We start from the raw sequence: 17,070 nt of genomic DNA, 5'->3' as shown, positions 1-17,070 counted from the left end.
CGGATACCTGTACTGGTGCAGCCCACCTACAGCGAGACGAGGAAGGCCGACTACACCCAGTCGCCTACTATTCCGAAAAAATGTCCCCAGCCGAACAAAATTACAACATATACGAGAAGGAGCTCATGGCTATCGTCAAAGCATGCAAACATTGGAAGATCTATCTGCAAGGAGCCAAGTATCCAATCATCGTCCACACCGACCATATGAATCTTCGAACCTTCACAACCACTAAGGTCTTAGACAATCGACGGTTGGCCAGGTGGGCCGAGGAACTTGCCTCTTTTGATCTTGTAATCAAGTACGTGCAAGGAAAAGACAACGCCAGAGCCGACGCCCTGAGCAGGCTGCCAGGGTACGAAGGAGACAAGGTCTACAATGAAACCGCCTTGCTCAAGGAATTGGACAATGGGGACTTAGTCCCCCACATCCGAGAAGCAGCGGCCTTAGAACTCAAGGGACCCTGGGCAGAAACACTGAAGAAAGCTCAGGAGCTCGAAAGGTCTCTCCTGAAGACCAACAACCACACCACGGTTGAGAAAGGATACGTGCGAGTAAATGGGAAGCTGTGGCTCCCGCCCAGCCTGACCAAGGAATATGTTCAGGAACAACATGGACTACCCGCACACGGACATCAAGGGGTACGAAGAACGTACCTAAGGATTTCGCGATGCTACTGGGGCGAGGGACTTCGCGCAGTAGTCAAGGAGGTAGTTGGAAATTGTGATGCCTGCATCAGGAACAAGCCAACCAGGCACGCACCTTATGGGCAGATGATCACAGTACCCATACCACCACAACCTTGGAAATCGATATCATGGGATTTTATTGGACCATTACCCATGTCCAAAGACCCGGCCACAGGAGTTAGCTATGATATGATACTGGTCATCATGGAGAGACTTACCAAATACATGAACCTAGTACCAGTCAAATCAACGCTCACGGCCGAGGACCTAGCGCAGGTATACCTTAAAGAAGTGGTCTCCAAGCGTGGAGTACCGGAAGAAATAGTGTCCGACCGGGACAAGCTGTTTACGTCCAAATTCTGGAAGGCATTGACGAGTTTCCTCGGAACCAAACGAAAACTCTCAACAGCATTTCACCCTCAGACAAATGGAGGAAATGAACGGATGAACCAAGTCGTTGAAGCATACTTGCGATGCTACATCAACTACCAACAAGATAACTGGGTAGGACTGCTGCCACTTGCAGAGTTCGCCTACAACAGCTCGACCACGGAAACAACCAACGTAACACCATTCTTCGCCAACTACGGTTACGAACCTGTCGCATACAGAGAACCCAACCTGACGGTTGAGGATAATGATGCGGCTCGCATCCAGGTCCAGAAGATTCAGGACCTACACAAGGAATTATCCCAGGAACTCCAGTTCGTAGCAGAAAGAAACGCACACTACTACAACAAAACGCGTAGCCAGGAGCCAACGCTACAGGAGGGGGATAGGGTTTATCTTTTACGGAAAAACATCAACACGCAGCGGCCAAGCGACAAATTGGACCACAAGAAATTAGGACCGTTCAAGATCAAGCAAGTCAAAGGACCTTTGAATTACGAACTCCAACTGCCGAACACGATGAAGAAGGTATTCCCAGTATTCCATATATCCTTATTGGAAAAAGCACCACCGGGCGCACCACCAGCCCCAAAAACAATCGCAGAACCCATCAATCCGCTTGAAGAATACGAAGTAGAGGAACTGCTGGATTGTCAGTACAAGTACGGTATCATCAAATACCTAGTGAAATGGAAGGATTACCCACAATCCGAGAACACTTGGGAACCTAGGTCAAACCTTCGCTGCCCGAAGCTGCTTGCCAGTTTCCATCAACGAAACCCAGGTCTGCCCAGAGCGGGTCCTCAGGGTCGAAGGGAAGGCCGACCGTCGGGTCGTAGGGGGGGTCGACGTCGCCGGAACTAGGACGTTCCGCGCCTGCCAACTCAGCACTTTTCTGTGCCTCCTCCGCCTTCCGCTTCTCCTCAGCTTCCTTTTCCAACGCTTCGAGAGCGTCGAGCTCTTCCATTGAGTTCAGCCCGGCAGCAATCATCTTCTGCCGCCTTTCGTAGAGGAAACGTTTCTGTTTCTTCAAACGAAGGATTTTCGCCATCGCCTCCTCTTCCTCGGCATCCAACTTCTCGATCTGGGAGTCAAGGGACTCCCAATCCAACGCTGTCGGCATGCGGTTCACGGTACGCACATCGCATGTCTTGTTTAGACGGGCACATCGACCACACCGAGTCAGTTTGGGATCGCGGGGCGACACACAGTCTTTGCAATTCGCATTTTCACATCTGGTACAGGGTGCCATGATTTTTCCACTCAATTCAATCTGTCGCCCAAGCGCAATATGATCGACTCTTTTGGTTGAGCGTTCGGGTGGCATGATGAAAGAAGAAGACGGCCGTGGGCAGTCGTCGATATTTCCTTAGGCATACTTAAGCGTGAGGACACGCTAGGCTGGAAGGGGGATAGTGTCACGAACCAGGCTCAGTCTTGGTACAAGTCACGGGTTGGCACCATAATACTGATGGTACTACCAAGTGGATGGCACCAGTCGGTGTTTGGTACCAAAGGGTTGATGGTACCATTGAGAGAATGGCACCAACAAGAGAATGGTACGAATTAGCGAGTAGTACCATACTCCACGCTCGTTGTCATAATAATAGTTATGTTGATCACGGTGGACATGGGTCACGTGATGTGCTAGCTTGCTAGACGGGCTTGCGGGCTTGCGCGCCCTGCAAGACGTCTTGCACGGCTTGCACAGGAAGTCGGAAGTTCTATATAACGAGTAGGTAGTTTCCTAGATAGTAGAGCTTCGTGCTCAAATCAAATAGCAAGTTTACACCTAGTTTACCACTGCTTGTAACGTCTCAATTCCTATTGAGAATCGAGCGTCTTGTTACCTTACTTCATAGCTGATACCAACCGACGAGTCTGTACTCACGACACCGACCGAGTTAGAAACGTTACATTAGGCGTCTATTCTTTAGCTTTACTACCTACTTAATAGCGTAGTACTATATATTCTCGGGTATCTTCGTGTTATAGAGGATTAAGCGTGTAATCTTAGCTAGTTTATATATCTATTGCTTTACGACTCTATTTAGAGAGTATTTATATAAAAGAGAGGGTTCAGGAACAATTCCACTCTCTTATAGCTAGTTAATAAACTCAGGACCGAACTCTCCCTTGCTATTATTAGTCCTCTAGTAGATAATTATATGAAATTTACTTTACCCTTAAGTTTCAAGCTATAGCTTCAATTTCCGAATAACTAGTTAAATAGTTAATATAGACTTATTAACTAAGAGATCTACCTAACACGTCCTTGTAGTATTATCTACTACTAAAAGGAAGTATTTATAGCCGCGAATTAAGCGTGGTAAGATACTAGAGATATTAGCGTGTAATCGACGAATAGGTACGTTAGTTCTACTATCTAACTTCTTATTAAAGTGCTCTTTCATACGGCCTATAAAGTAAGCCTTGTAACACCTCTTTCTCTTTAGCCCTAGAATAGAAATCGGTCTTATTTTATAACTGCTGTAAGTAACTAGTTTCTTTAAATAGGCGTAATTTATATAGCTTAAACGCCTATAGAGTAGATCTGCCTTTATTTCCTCTGTGCTAGGCTAACTCTTTATTTGTTCCTTTAGTAGCTTTAAGTCTAACGGAATTATGTTATACGTAACTTAATATCAAGGATTCGTATCTAGAATATATAAACCTCTATTTCTTGTGCCTATAAAGGCTAGTTCACTATTCCGGTATCTATTTACTGATATCTTAGTTAGTTCCGTATTAATTCCTTTGTCTAAGAGTTAATATATCGATACTAGCTTTATAGCTCCGAAGTTAAGTACGTATTATATATCTTTAAGGGTTAACCTATTAATAGTAATATCTCTATAACCTTTAGCTATTAAGTACGAATTAGTCGTTATTTTAACGTATTTAGCGTTACGCTAGCGCTTAAGTTACTTGAACTCAGCTAGAACTCTACTGAAGTAGTAAGTAGCGCTAGAGTTAATTTTCTAGATAGATTCTGTAATAAAGATTATTAATAAAGTATATTCTATATCTTTAGTGTAGTAAATCTCTTCCGAAGGGAACACGGGATAAGTATTATTATCTTTAATTTCCTCTACTTTATTAGTGTTATCTCTCGCGTAGGTATTCTTAGCTTCCGTGTAGTTTGCGTACTAGTAGCTATAGCCTTTACACCGGGCACACTGATTTCGGCCTAATTTAGGGCGATTTCCTCTCTTTTCCACGCGCTCTCTACGTCTTTATTAGTTACTACCCCTGCTATTATTATTCCATCTTTCCTATCCTCTCCTATTCTTATATATATTACCTCTCTTATATGAGTAGCCTCTACCTCTCTAGCCTCTACTATCTCTACTACCTCTCTCTCTATTATAGCCTCTATTTATGTAATTCGCGGCGTTACTAGTAGCTATAAGTTAAAGCTATTCCCTTTATTTAATTTAATATTCGTTAAGCTTTCATATAGTATCTCTAAGATCTAGGTCTTACGATTCTAGGGTAAGTGCTATAGTAATCTAAGCTCCGGACGCTAGTAACGACTGTAATAGCTTAAGATGTATATCCTTATTAGTGAGAGGTTTACTATCGCCGCTAAGCTTTACTTTAAAGAGTAAGAGCCTTATAATGTAGTTCTGAAGTGTTTCCTCCCTTAGGATAAACTTTATCTTAAAGAAATCGTCTCTTATATTAGTAAAAGTAAGACTCCCTTAAACTACTTTACTTTTATCTGCGTAAATAGCTTCTTAGAGAGGCTTAGTGTTATTTAGTTTAATAATATCTCTATACTTAGGAAAGAGAAGCTTAGAGATTAAGTTAATAACTATTTTAAAAGCTTCTTTCTTTTCCTTAGCGTAAGTATTCTACTAATTAACATTATTCGGCACGCTAACTTTAGTAAAAACGTAATAAAGAATACTAGCCCTAGCTAGCTCTTGTTTAGTCTTAAGCTCCTATTTAAAGAAGTTATTAAACTCTAGTAGAGTTTTACTTTTTAAGGCTCTAGCGACGTAAGGAATTAGTGCTTTTAATTAGGATAATATTATAGCGTAGTAGCAGATATACTAAGAGTTAATAAAGTAGAGATCTTAATAAAAATAAAGTTTTAAGGTCTTTTTCGATCGATTGGAATTACTACTATATTATAATTGCAGTTGTATAAGGAGCTACTACAGAGAGAGAGAATCTCCTATATAAAGGGGTAGCGTACTTAGTAGTACGGCCTACAGTACTAAGTCTACGCCTACAATCCCCATATTTCTAACACACTGTATGGTCCGTGCTCCTGTCAACATCCTATATTATGCTCAGCTCCCCCTTTGCTCAAACTTCTTGAAACATCAACCTTCTACAACTAATGTTGCACAGGTAATGCAGGTTAATCACTACTGATCTACTTCACGTTTTTCATGAACTCGGACAATAGTAAGTCCACCGTCTTCATCTCTGTTGACCAAAACATTGCAACCTTTCTCAAGCGGTTCTCGCCTCCTCAGACCTGTTAAGGTTATCATAATCTACACCTCTGGTAACAATTTACTGGCGCTATTTAGCATCGCATGTTCAATGTCTCGCTCTCATAACAAAGCTTTCAGCCATCAACTTCGATCCCAGAAAAACTCGGCAGCTGCCGAGTCTTCTGAATCTGAGGAGAACATTGAACTAGAACCGAAGAGACGCGGCAGACCTCCAGGAACTGAGCAAGCACCTGTCGCTACAAAGGCAATCCCAGCCCCATCCACATCAAAACATGCTCCTGGAAACCCCCTTGACCGTGAGAATATCAAGAACCCTGCACAAAAGATTCCTGGAACACCTCCCATCAGAGATGCGAGAGTCCCTTGTAATGGAGCTCCAATTCCTCGTCAAATACAAGTTCAGGTTCCACAGAATAGTGGTCAATCACATCGAGAAAGCATTCGGCCTCAGGTCAACATGAAAAAGAAAAAGGTTCTACCCTTTTGGTCGTGAGTTATCCTCATATCCTTGAACTGATCTGGGGTTGTTTGACTGACCATTTCATATATAGAAAACCTGGCGCTGAATTCGTCCAGCTGTGGGTCGGCCCACAAGCCCAAGTGTTCTCCATTCACCTCGATCTTATTAGCCATTACTCCTCTTACTTCAGAGACGCTTTCAATCGTCAACATGGTATAGAAGGCCAGACCAAAACAATGCTTCTGAGGGATGTCGAAGTCTCGGTGTTTGGGCTGTTTAACCAGTGGCTGTACACGAAACAAATTGACGGCGAAGGAACGGATCCTGACCTGATGGACGTCGCCAAACTTTGGTCCTACGGCAGTGTTTGGAAAGTCTGGCAACTTCAGAATGAAGCTATGAGAGTCTTGATTCCTTTGGTCAATCGTGAATGCGAAGGCCCACAGGAGGAAAATGATACTGTTCTTCAGAAGTTTATCGAATATGCCTACACCACCAGAGAGGAAACTGCATTGAAGCGGCTGGCGGTTCATAGGATGATGTCATTCGTATCTGGTGTTATCAACGTCAAGAGATGGATCGACAACTTTCCTGACGGAATGCTCGCCGACTTCACAGTCGAATTGATGAAGCGTACTGCCAAGCTACCCAAAGACTTTTTCACTACACCAAGAGAGAACCCTATCTTCATGGTTGCCGCAAGGAGAGAGATTGATTTGACAGAATGACCTACTGGAGAGGGCTGGAATGGTAACACTTTGACTGAGGTGAAACGTTGAAGAGGACTCCAAGATTTGCAACAAGATCAATGCGGTGCTGTTAAATGTTGGAGGTATGCTTATACTGCCTTTGTTTCGTTTCTTCACTAACTCCATCAAGCGTTGCAAATATTCATATCAGTCATCGATTGTTCTTTCCCGTCAGAGCCTTCGGATATGAATGCTGGTTGGAACAGGAACAAAATGGTGGGTATTCCGACGTGTTGATAGCTAAGACAATCAACAACTTTCTTTATTTAACACAAGTCACGCTATGACGATGATAACGAACAAAGCGTCCAGTGATTGATCAATGCTCATAAATTGGCAATCAACTGCTTTGAAAAGACCTAGGGCGGGGTATTGTTGTGGGCAAGAACTCCTACCTTGATTAGAGCGTATGGATGACACTGACAGTGGGAGCTTCAATTCTTCTCCAAATGAAAATTGTTGCGCTATTTCAATCACCTTATCGTCTCTATGAGCTGAATCAAATCGCCTCCTACCTCCTATATTCAGGTCATGGGGAGCACTAGAGAGGCTTCCATGTCACTCGATAACTGCCGAGTAATGATGAAGAAAACATGATGTCATCGAGATCAAACAAGAAATTCCCCAGCGTTTCTACTCTATAGTCAGGCACAAAAATGTGGCTGTCCATCTTTGTTTGTCATATATCTCGCTTGACATTCTCGAAATATCTAGCAATGTCTGGCTTGTAAGAACATCTCTCTACTCCCCATAGAAACTCCATCAACTATCCTTCCCAAATATCACGTCATTTTATTGTAAATGGCGGCCACAACTAATTCGAGCGGCTCCAACAAAATGACAACTGCTGATACGCAGCGAATACATCAGCAATACGAAAGCGTAAGGAGCTCCAACTGACTTTCACATTCGTTCACTATCTTGGTTCATCTATACCCAGTACTAACATATCCAAGCCATTCCCACTTCCAGGTCGTTTACACTGCCAGGAGCTGAAAATTTTCATCTCCGAACACACGTCTGAAAGTTGTCTAGTGAGAAGGCTTGATGTGATGATTGTTTCAGTGCATTAATGGAATTCAAGGTGAAAGCCGCGGATACCTCAACCTGTACAAGGCGCGAGTTCTTGGAGGGTGATTTTGGTATGGAGTTTACACAGTCCTTCGTTGAAGTGCTGGACTTATCACTCAAAATCCACTTGAGGCTGTCGTCACGGCCTATCGATTCACTTGATATAAGATCATACCCTGTCGGAAACAAGCAGGGTAAGGAGAAGCCGGTGTATCCAGGACCCACTTCATAAGGAATATCTAGGTAAACTTCGGGGGTGGAAGACAGTAGTGGGGGAGGCACTTGGCGTCATTCTTTTCGAAATTAAACAAGCTGCCTTATCATCAAGCTTGACTCTCGTCTAATGGTCAACCTTGTAAGTTTCGTAATCATTGGCTCATGAACGACCAGTTCCAAGTATTCCTAAGGTAGATACAGAGAACTTCGTTATGCCACCGTACTACACTGACAGTATAGCCCGACCGACAAAAGTGAACGTGCCCATTTCAGAAAGCCTTGGTCCCCCATTACGAAGAATATGCAACATCGAGCAGAATTGAAAAGCAGCAAGAAGCTGTACTAAGAAATCCAAACGCAAAATACCCCCGAAAGGAGTATCAAGCCCTGTAAGTTGATAATGGCCAATATTAAATCATGATGGTCGCTTGAATCTCCAGAAATATCGTCAGATTTGATTCTGGGACGAGCTCCTCTGAGCCAAATTGCGCTTTTATTCTTTATAGATGGACATCTAACCGATTCTGACGTAATTGTCAAGCGTCTGGGCGTAGTCAGTACGTCGGGTTTCGTGGAGAAGAGATGCTTCGCGCTGGCTTGACACAGTGAGAAGCATTTCTTTGCTCTCTCAAGAGTGAGATGGAGTGGTGATCGATATAACTTACCTCGTCGTGATCAAGAAGTTCTGTCTCAGGAATGATCTCGTCATCAGAGTGGTGGAAACTCTCCCCATCCGAGCCACTCTCACTCAAATTTTCCGAACAATATGCAATCTTCTCACCAGGCGCTTCCTCGATCTTATCACCTAGCTTTGCTTTGCGGCGTCGAACTCGATATTCGCGACCACTGAGGTCCTCTCCTTCAAAGCCAAGCCCATTACTCCAGCCCGTCAGAGTAACGCAGCCCTTCATCATAGCCAATGTAAAGTCACTTCGCATCTCATCTGGCATATTCTTTAGGGTTCGGATGATATTATGGTTATTCATAGCCGATAGAGTCTTCGAGATAGCGACATCCTCCAGTTCTCTGTAACGTACCATATATACCGTAGCCTGGAAGTCCTTCAGAGCATTTCCTTTGTCGGTATCTTCGCCAGGTTCAGTGTTATCCATGATACCGAGAAGAATGCTTGCTAGGTCTTCGATTCCTAGTTCCTTCGCCAAAATCCATAGCTTCGCGTGTTTGATGAGTTTGATTGTGCCAAAGGGTCCCTCCATCTTTTGGGTGTAGAACCACTTCTAGAGGAGTCCAAATGTAGACTCGGAGCAGTGAATAGTCATAATGTGCCAATTGAAATCGTTAATCAAACGTTTTCGGAAAGCGCCGGAGAAATGGGCGAGGGAGGACATTGTGAGGGATAGTGAAGATTTGATGATTCTTGGCAAATCCGAAAACGTCAGTCTTGTCGTGATCGACGACGGTCACTTCCACCATTCGCTGGGGTATGCTAAAGTTCTACATGAGCTTCAAGTCATCTAAAATTTAGTTGCTTTTCCTGCGGCAAGACTTACAAGAAGTTGAGAGGCGGAGTAATCTCCTGTGTATCGAGACTTGAGCGACGAGACATGGTGCTTGAGCTTGCTTGCGACATGAGCCACAGTAGCTTGCGCTTTGGTGGAGGAGCTTCCAAGGAATTGATAGCTATACGTTTCAAAGCATCGGGATACTTCGTGGTTGTCTGTGACATGTCCTCGAAAGCTTTCGTGATTTCGGCTGCTGTCGAGAATTGGGTCGAGGAATTGGAGATGGCGTCGGCGAGAGGCTATAAGATGGCCTTGACGAGGCTAGAATGGGTAGTGTCTGAAATGAAATAGCGAGAGTCCGAATGCCTGTGTGCTGATGAATGTGTCTATTGGACTTTGGACTTAGGAGTGGAGTGAATGTTGTTTACTTTCCGCGAATTGGCTCGCTTAACTTTTAGTCTGCGTTAGCAATCACAAAACCATGCCAAGAAGTCGGCGATCTCGATTTACAGAGGCAGTTAGTAATTCTGAGCCGTATATCAAGTCGTATCACTTTATTACGCATTTCAAGCAATGGCCAAGTACCTTGTTTTCGAAATACATTCATTCTTTCAAAGATGGATATTGTGGCTCGTGAAATTCGCACTGACTGCCAGTAACTTAGGTCATCACACACGCCCAAGCATCCAAGTCGAACAATATACCTACATAACGCTGAAATATGGGAAGGCGATTCAGCAACGGGGTAGGCAGACTTGGGATTGGTCAGTAGTATCAGGTGATAAACAGGTCATGTGATCACATAATGGCGCTGCTTATTCTGCACGTTCGTGAGTGTGAAGAGACGGATCTGAAGCCCGCATGAAATTGAAGCCTGAAATTCGCAGTTACGTGCATTGAATTGATGCATTGATGCCCATGTCTTGACTTAGTTGTGAAGTACGTTGTTTCGCATCCTTATGCATCAGCTGTCCATGCGCGATTAACTGCCGGTGTGCTGGACCTACATTCGTTAATCGTTCGAGTCAAGATCGTGGGTGGACGCAACATTACCAGGAAATTGACTCCGGCGTCTATTGATAGGTACAGGTCTCATTTCAAATACAGGGCGGGCGATGGGCTGAAGATCGCGGGGACACTCGAGGGCCAGAAGATCCGTAAGGCTGGGAAGGCTACACAATCCGGGTCGTCCAGCTGCGGCCGCCACGTGTTTGTGTATCCTCAGGGAAGAACTTCGGGTACACCTCACCACACCAGTCTGGAGAGACAACTCATGTCCAGCATTCTTAACTCGATGCAGCCCTCGAGTCTGGGAGGCGTTGCAGACAACAATCGTCAAAGCACTGCCAGCACTCCGGTGAGCGAGGGCAAATTGTCTGCCTTTCTGCAACTTCGTAGGGCCAAAATGAAAGAGCCGTAGGGGTTTTAAAGGGTAACCTTCTCATCCCCTCGACATGTTCTCTTCTTTTGATAGCAGAAATTTCTTTCCAATCTTTCCAAGTTATTCTTTCATTCCGTCCGTCGTTTGGTAGTCACTTGATAATGCGGCCAGCTGAAGGATCCAAAGAGCCTGCGCCCGACCAACTCAGGAGTGGCCAATCTGCCAGCGCGCCAAGGCCAAGCAACAGTACCACGCCGTAAGTCACCATTGGCGAGATTTTCAACATTGAAATAACCGTCTTGCACAGCCGCCGAAAGCGGCAATACAGTCCAGATGAAAGAGCCGAAGTTGCAGAGACTCGTAGACGTGGAGCTTGTGAGGATTGTAGGCGGAGGAAAACTAAGGTGAGTCAGAACAAAATGTTGTTCGGCTTGAAGCTCTAACAGCCTCAGTGTAAACACACGCCAGCTAGATCAGAGGTTTCCTCAAATGTGACGTCAGGATCAGGAAGTACACTGAGTGATATCTCACTTCGTACAGAGAGTGCGGTCTCTGAGCCTCCAGGATTTGCGACAAAGATCATCTCAGGGGATCGAATCAATTGGCCAGCCAATGGAACTGACTCTTTTGACGATCACTACTCAACCCAAATGGAGATGAGAGCTGGAACTGTTGAAACGAAGTCTTACAGCGACGTACCAAAAAGTTTCGCGCGCCTTCCTTCACGGCCGAAGCCTCGTGAGATCATCCAGGAGCCTGCACTATCCAACACCAGCTTTCAGCCGAACGCCAACCAAACATTTCCTGGAAGCCTGTCCAATGGATATGCCCTGGATATGGGATCTCATGTTCCAAATGAGACGCGTCGGCCAAATTCTTCGATGGATTATCCTCAGGTACCCAATCCAAGACCATTTGCTGCTCCCGCTTGGCCAATGAGCCGCGGGACTGATCAAGAAAGACAGTCACAGTCAACCCAGGCTTTGAATAACCCGTCAGAGGAACATCAACAGCTCCTAGCTGGACATATGAGAGGCTCCGCACTGCCTCAATTCAATGGGCTCCAACCGACTGGGACTATGTATCCTCAACGAGGAAGAACTCAGCACCAAGTCCAAGTATCTGACCCAGTGGTTGATGCAACGTATCCCGCAGTGCTTGGCTGGGCTCAGCAACAGGACCCAGGAGTTGATTCCGCTCAAAAGCGTGCCCAGATGTCGTCCCATCCTTCTTCAAGCCAACAACAGCAGTTCACTACGTCCAAAGGCGGTTACTTGTCGTTTTCAAATGTTCGTCTGCCAAACACGATTCAGATGCAGACCGTCCCACAGCCTGTCGCCCACCACCGTGCTGCAGCACAGAGCGTATTACCCACCACCGAGTATCGTTCAATACCAGCTGCGACATCTCCAATGGTTTCAAGGATCCCTAGCAGCCAGATCTCAACTCCGATATCTTCGAGACCTGCTATCAATGGATATCTTGAAACTAGTGACAGACTTCGTGCACGCCAGAACATGCCAGTTACCCCTCCACGACAAATGCAAATGCAAGGACCGCAAAGAAGCTATCAACCGGTACAACACAGCCTACAGTCTACTACAGTGCTGTACAGTCAGCCATCACATACATGGACAGGGAGGCAGAAAGCGCAGCAGCCAACTGCTGACCATCGCCGACTGAAGTCCTGTGAAATGTGTCGAAGAAGCGGTCAAGCACCTGGATCTATCTGTTACCATGTGAGTATTTAATCTCATCATGTCTTCCCTGAATTAATTGACTGACACACAAGCCTCAGTAATTCGAGCTGCAGTCATGATACGATAAGGGAGAAGGGGAAAGGAGCAAAAGAATTGGGGAGGCCTCGCGGCCGCATCAGTCTGATTTCGTCATTTCTTTATCGAGACCACAGACAATAATCACAGAATGGCATGTAATTGTAGCGTTTTTTTCCCGAGGAGTTGTTACCAAGAATATAAATTGCTTTCTGGCTCGACGCACATAATGGTACTGGTAAACACTGACGTCAACCACCCGCCCCGCCGTGTAAGCGAGCGAACCCCTTTTTGCATCGGAATACAAACGCCTGGGAATGCCTCAACTAGGCAAACTTCAGGAACGACTCCAAGATGAATGCCAATGCCTTTGTATCGTTTTCGGAAGTGGATTGGCCACTTTCTCGATCAAGTTGATTCGACTGACATTTAGATCCCTTATATGTTGGGATCAAGCACAGTTTGCCAAATCCGAGATCGTGAAATAAACGTCACCAAAGGGCTATCGATGAAGTTAATCTCATAGTCAAACCTTGAAGAATCCCGATCCAAAAAGCAGGCAATATCAAAGGTCACGAGCCAGCCAAGCACAGCCAGCGGCCAACACCGCCTCCTAAATTCTCTTCCGCCATAAAACCGCCGTCTCGCAAAACCCACCGCCGCCTCCGTCGGGCGCACCCCCTATCTTCCGGTCCTCACATCCAAAACTCGCCGCTCCATTCCACTTTCCGGGAAATTCCAAAATCTTTGTTGCACATCGCTCGAAATCCGCCGATTCCGAAGCCCCGGGTAAGTATTTCCGCCCATTTCCCTATCGTGCCTGTCAGCGGAAAGCTATTCCGACGCATTTCCTCTCCTCGCACGAGCACTTCTCCGAGACATCATCAAACTTGCTTTTGACTGCGCATCGGCGTCAACTCCGACGAGAGTCTCGCTCGAAAACCCGCGGGTCTCCGCTGTGTTGGACGCTCATTTGTAGACGCACCAATGATGGTCTTTGATGGGAGGGGATGGATTTTCTTGTTGCAAATCGTCAAATCCGGCGTAGATCCGACGGCCGCGGATACGCCACGATGGGCGGATAGAAAATCCCGCCATGACTTCTGTCCCTTTCACGTGTTTACTTCATCCGAAGATACTACGATGTTTACTTTTCGGCATTCTACCTTTGCGGCTGGACTTTGATTAACCGGAGAACGTATTTCTCTGTTGCATTTCGTAGCGGAAAGCAATCCGAGGATGGCGGAAGATTCCTGGGCATTTGGCTTCTTCCAAAACTCTCGCAGCTTTGTTGCTCTGACACTTGGCAGAGGACTTTCATGGCCGGCGGCATCTCGCGGATAGAAGCCGCGATACGCAAAGGGAAGTCAAGTACCGTCCAAGCAACGACTTTTCTATCCGCGGCTTGGAACTTTCGCAGAGGAATCAATCAATCAGGATTCCTCCTTTTACATTTCAGACTTCTGTTGCACATCTACATGTAGCCGACCGGACCGCTGCCGACCGCTGCCGTCGCCTGACTTCACAGTTTCCTTCTTGTCGTCGGCTACGGTTTTCGCGGTCCTGGCGGTCCGTTCCACTAGCATCTGCCCTCCGTCGCTTCATGAATCATGTATCGAGGACAATCGTGATTCATGATTCTTGCAGGGCGCCTCAACAACGACCAAGATGCTTTTCTTTCTCTCCTAATCTCTGTTGCAAATCGCAAGAAAACGCTTCGGATTCGTATTCTTGTTTCCATATCATAATCTCACCATTTTCAGTGTCTGATTCCTGTCCGCCACGGTTTTCCCGGCCTCGGATCATGAATGATGCCATAAAATGCACCATTTACCTCCTCATCTCGTTTCTAACCTAGAAAGTTGATAGCTACAGCAGAAAGTCACTCATCTTTGTTGCAAATCGCAATGGAACACTCCGGACTCTTTCCGAACTATTGCAGATCTATCGTCTTATCCTTCAGGCAATACTCCGTCGGTAAATCACCGTCGCTTGCAAAAGTCACGCCACAAATCTCTCCACCCCCTTGATTTCATCACGTTCTCTCCCTTCTGGCTTACATGAACATCTCGGACCGGTATATTAATTCATGGAATTGTTATCTTTGTTGCATATCGTAAAAACCGGCGGCCATCCACTTTCCGGCAATTGATCTGTTAGTGTGGTGAGACTTTCGTGATAAATGTTCCGGACCGGCGAGTTTCTTGCGATAGGGGCGTTCCGCGGAACATATAACTTATTGTGCTGTGATAAGAAGGATGGCTTTTCTGTTGCAAGTCGTAGATTGAGTCTTTCCGTAGCCGCTCCAATCATTCCGGACAGCGCTTTGTCTGCCCGGACCTCCAAATCTCCTGGTGGGAACGTGGCGGTGATTCTGCTTCCGGAGGCGGCAGAGAAAAAAGCTTGGGCAAATGTTCTCTGGATTAGACACGACTTGTGAAACCGAACTCTTGAAATTCTTGCGAGTGGTCCGAGTTTTTGAATCAATGGTGTTCTAAGTCATGTGAAGAATAACGGATTGATATCAACATACAACTCAACTTTGTCCCTCGCTTAAGTTTCTCCGCGACTTGAACACAATCTACTACCGCTATGAAAATCCACTCGAAGAAGCATTATACTTCATTTTCCATGACCTTCGGGAATTCCGAGGACTATAAACTGCTAGAATGCCATCCGTCTTTGTTGCAAATCGCAAAGCGGGGGTTGCCCGAACGCCATTCCCTAGTCTTCCACCGGCTACTTTTGATCCCCCGCCTTGGCCCGTCCATATTGAAAGTCACCTCCTATTCCCACAACATAGCACCACTTCTCAGCTGCCTCGTCCCTTTTCTAGTCTTTGGATTCTATCACCAAACGCTTTATCCCTGCCCAATCCCAAACTTCTCGATTTCCGCTCTCTGTACTCCGTCTCCATACGTCATGTCTGTTGGTCTGCCCCACATCAGCTTACCCAGATCAAAACCTGCCCATTTGCCTAAAATCCAACACCATTTTTCTCGGAACGACAAACGGCGTGACATTTCTGCTTTAAATTCTATCCCGAAGACAATAATTCCGAGTGCCCGCTCCTGTAAACAGCTGTTCCCACTTTCCTTCAAACATCGCTCGGTACATTTCCGAGAACCTCGCTCGCTTCAGCCTCGGAATGTAAACACACCCTTCCGGAAAGATGACATTCAATCAAAACCTTTCGGAAGATCTGTCAGGACTGGATGAGTAAAAAATTCTTGTTGCAAATCGCACTCCGAGACCGAAGCCGAGATCAATTACCGCTTTTTGGAGATATGAAGATAGCAATTTGCGGAGTTTCCCCTTCAGGATTAATCAATGATGGTGATAAACTCGCTCGAGATGTGCTTTGACGCCATGCGTCGGAACGGCCCGAAGTGGAGGGAAATAATGGGAAATGCAGAGATGGGATTCCCGATGAACAAACACATCTAGTTTTCTGGCGCGCGCCCCCTGAAACTCAAACTCGCAGCTCAACCCTTTTCAAAACTACTGTCTACACCGATTCGTGTACCGTATCGCCGCTCTCAACCCGCTTTGACTACCTGTACTGTTACTTTCCACCCAGGCGCTTCGCTTCCGCTACTAATACTACCTTCCCACCTCAACCAAACATAATAAGCACAACCTCCATTAACCTTCCCGGAAGAGGAAACAGGTCAATATCTTCCCCTGAATATCTACACATCTTCCAAGCTCTGTTGCATATCGCAGAAAGGCCGAAGATATCCGCGATACCGATATTCGGTGTTCGCGGTTTCTATTCTTTTTTCTTTAATTTGGTTCCTCGAGTCAGGTATCTAGCGAGCAAAGATGCTGGTCTTGTCTTGCTCGCGAAGCCAGCACGGATGTGACCTTTAAATGTCCATCGAGGCAGGAAATGGTTAAGAAAGATGGATTCATATGGCTTTTTTTTCTTTAAAGATTATTGATTTCTTATGGATGCCGGGCGAGTAGCAAGATTGAATCTTGTTTCCTTTCGGGTTTCAAACACGTGACGCATATCGTTTGATGTACCGGCCTCCGTCGGAATATCAAGCCCAACAATTCATCTCATATAAAAACTCAATATTTTTCTGTTGCAAATCGCACATTTCTCCGAAATGCGGAACGCCGAAATTCTGTTATCATAATTCCAAATGCCCATCTCAAAGGGGTCCAGGCTTGGACTCTGACCCTCCGCTTCGCCCTCGCTTCGAGATTTCGGAGTTTCAGGGGCGACGCTCGGAAGGCGATAGGCGAGTTCGGGATTAAACTTCCATGAATATCCGAAGGCGGAAGGCGAGAGTGGATAAGTTAGGATGGTCAATTAATTATGAGGGTTCAGACTTTGTGTTTGAGAAATTTTGTTTCCATTATACTCCCTTTATTCTTGGGTCTGACAATGGAGTC

The 17,070-nt window shown here is 45.8% G+C and overlaps 5 protein-coding genes across 6 annotated transcripts; 2 read left to right on the top strand and 3 right to left on the bottom strand.

Annotated features, from left to right (window-relative positions):
* Window positions 1-1,806: 1,806 nt before the first annotated feature.
* Window positions 1,807-2,406, bottom strand: ONS95_005177 (uncharacterized protein; the record flags this gene model as incomplete). The annotated part of the gene is made up of 1 exon (XM_058498575.1): window positions 1,807-2,406. One exon carries the CDS (start codon window positions 2,404-2,406, stop codon window positions 1,807-1,809), a length of 600 nt encoding a protein of 199 aa, XP_058352089.1.
* Window positions 2,407-5,384: 2,978 nt separating this feature from the next.
* Window positions 5,385-7,404, top strand: ONS95_005176 (uncharacterized protein). Its single transcript, XM_058498574.1, has 2 exons — window positions 5,385-6,040; window positions 6,103-7,404. Exons 1-2 carry the CDS (start codon window positions 5,640-5,642, stop codon window positions 6,737-6,739), a joined length of 1,038 nt encoding a protein of 345 aa, XP_058352088.1. The 5' UTR covers window positions 5,385-5,639; the 3' UTR covers window positions 6,740-7,404.
* A 1,157-nt stretch (window positions 7,405-8,561) lies between these two features.
* ONS95_005175 (uncharacterized protein) lies at window positions 8,562-9,264 on the bottom strand (the record flags this gene model as incomplete). The annotated part of the gene is made up of 2 exons (XM_058498573.1): window positions 8,562-8,591; window positions 8,713-9,264. The coding sequence occupies 2 exons, from the start codon at window positions 9,262-9,264 to the stop codon at window positions 8,562-8,564; spliced, it is 582 nt and encodes a 193-aa protein (XP_058352087.1).
* An 82-nt stretch (window positions 9,265-9,346) lies between these two features.
* ONS95_005174 (uncharacterized protein) lies at window positions 9,347-10,059 on the bottom strand (the record flags this gene model as incomplete). The annotated part of the gene is made up of 2 exons (XM_058498572.1): window positions 9,559-10,059; window positions 9,347-9,494 (listed from the first exon to the last, which is right to left on the bottom strand). Exons 1-2 carry the CDS (start codon window positions 9,732-9,734, stop codon window positions 9,347-9,349), a joined length of 324 nt encoding a protein of 107 aa, XP_058352086.1. The 5' UTR covers window positions 9,735-10,059.
* A 10-nt stretch (window positions 10,060-10,069) lies between these two features.
* ONS95_005173 (uncharacterized protein) lies at window positions 10,070-13,645 on the top strand. 2 transcript variants are annotated; one of them, XM_058498571.1, is made up of 4 exons: window positions 10,070-11,147; window positions 11,199-11,295; window positions 11,344-12,630; window positions 12,690-13,645. In XM_058498571.1, the coding sequence occupies exons 1-4, from the start codon at window positions 11,053-11,055 to the stop codon at window positions 12,690-12,692; spliced, it is 1,482 nt and encodes a 493-aa protein (XP_058352085.1). In that variant the 5' UTR covers window positions 10,070-11,052; the 3' UTR covers window positions 12,693-13,645. The 2 variants fall into 2 exon arrangements, with proteins under 2 accessions (XP_058352085.1, XP_058352084.1); XM_058498570.1 differs by having other exon boundaries at window positions 10,070-10,748; window positions 10,811-11,295; window positions 12,690-12,851.
* Window positions 13,646-17,070: the final 3,425 nt, after the last annotated feature.

Source organism: Cadophora gregata, assembly GCF_030347475.1.
Source record: "Cadophora gregata isolate MNR1 chromosome Unknown scaffold_15, whole genome shotgun sequence".
Taxonomy (NCBI): Eukaryota; Fungi; Ascomycota; class Leotiomycetes; order Helotiales; family Ploettnerulaceae; genus Cadophora; species Cadophora gregata.
Note: the sequence above shows the minus strand (reverse complement) of the source record. Positions and strands in the feature narration are given on the sequence as shown.

Bases quoted from the DNA above. Each gene is read 5' to 3' on its own strand.
- ONS95_005173 (XM_058498571.1), top strand. From the start codon at position 11,053: ATGCGGCCAGCTGAAGGATCCAAAGAGCCTGCGCCCGACCAACTCAGG. The intron at 11,148-11,198 runs GTAAGTCACCAT...CGTCTTGCACAG, and splicing joins CCAAGCAACAGTACCACGCC to CCGCCGAAAGCGGCAATACA. The intron at 11,296-11,343 runs GTGAGTCAGAAC...TAACAGCCTCAG, and splicing joins GTAGGCGGAGGAAAACTAAG to TGTAAACACACGCCAGCTAG.
- ONS95_005176 (XM_058498574.1), top strand. From the start codon at position 5,640: ATGTCTCGCTCTCATAACAAAGCTTTCAGCCATCAACTTCGATCCCAG. The intron at 6,041-6,102 runs GTGAGTTATCCT...TTTCATATATAG, and splicing joins AAGGTTCTACCCTTTTGGTC to AAAACCTGGCGCTGAATTCG.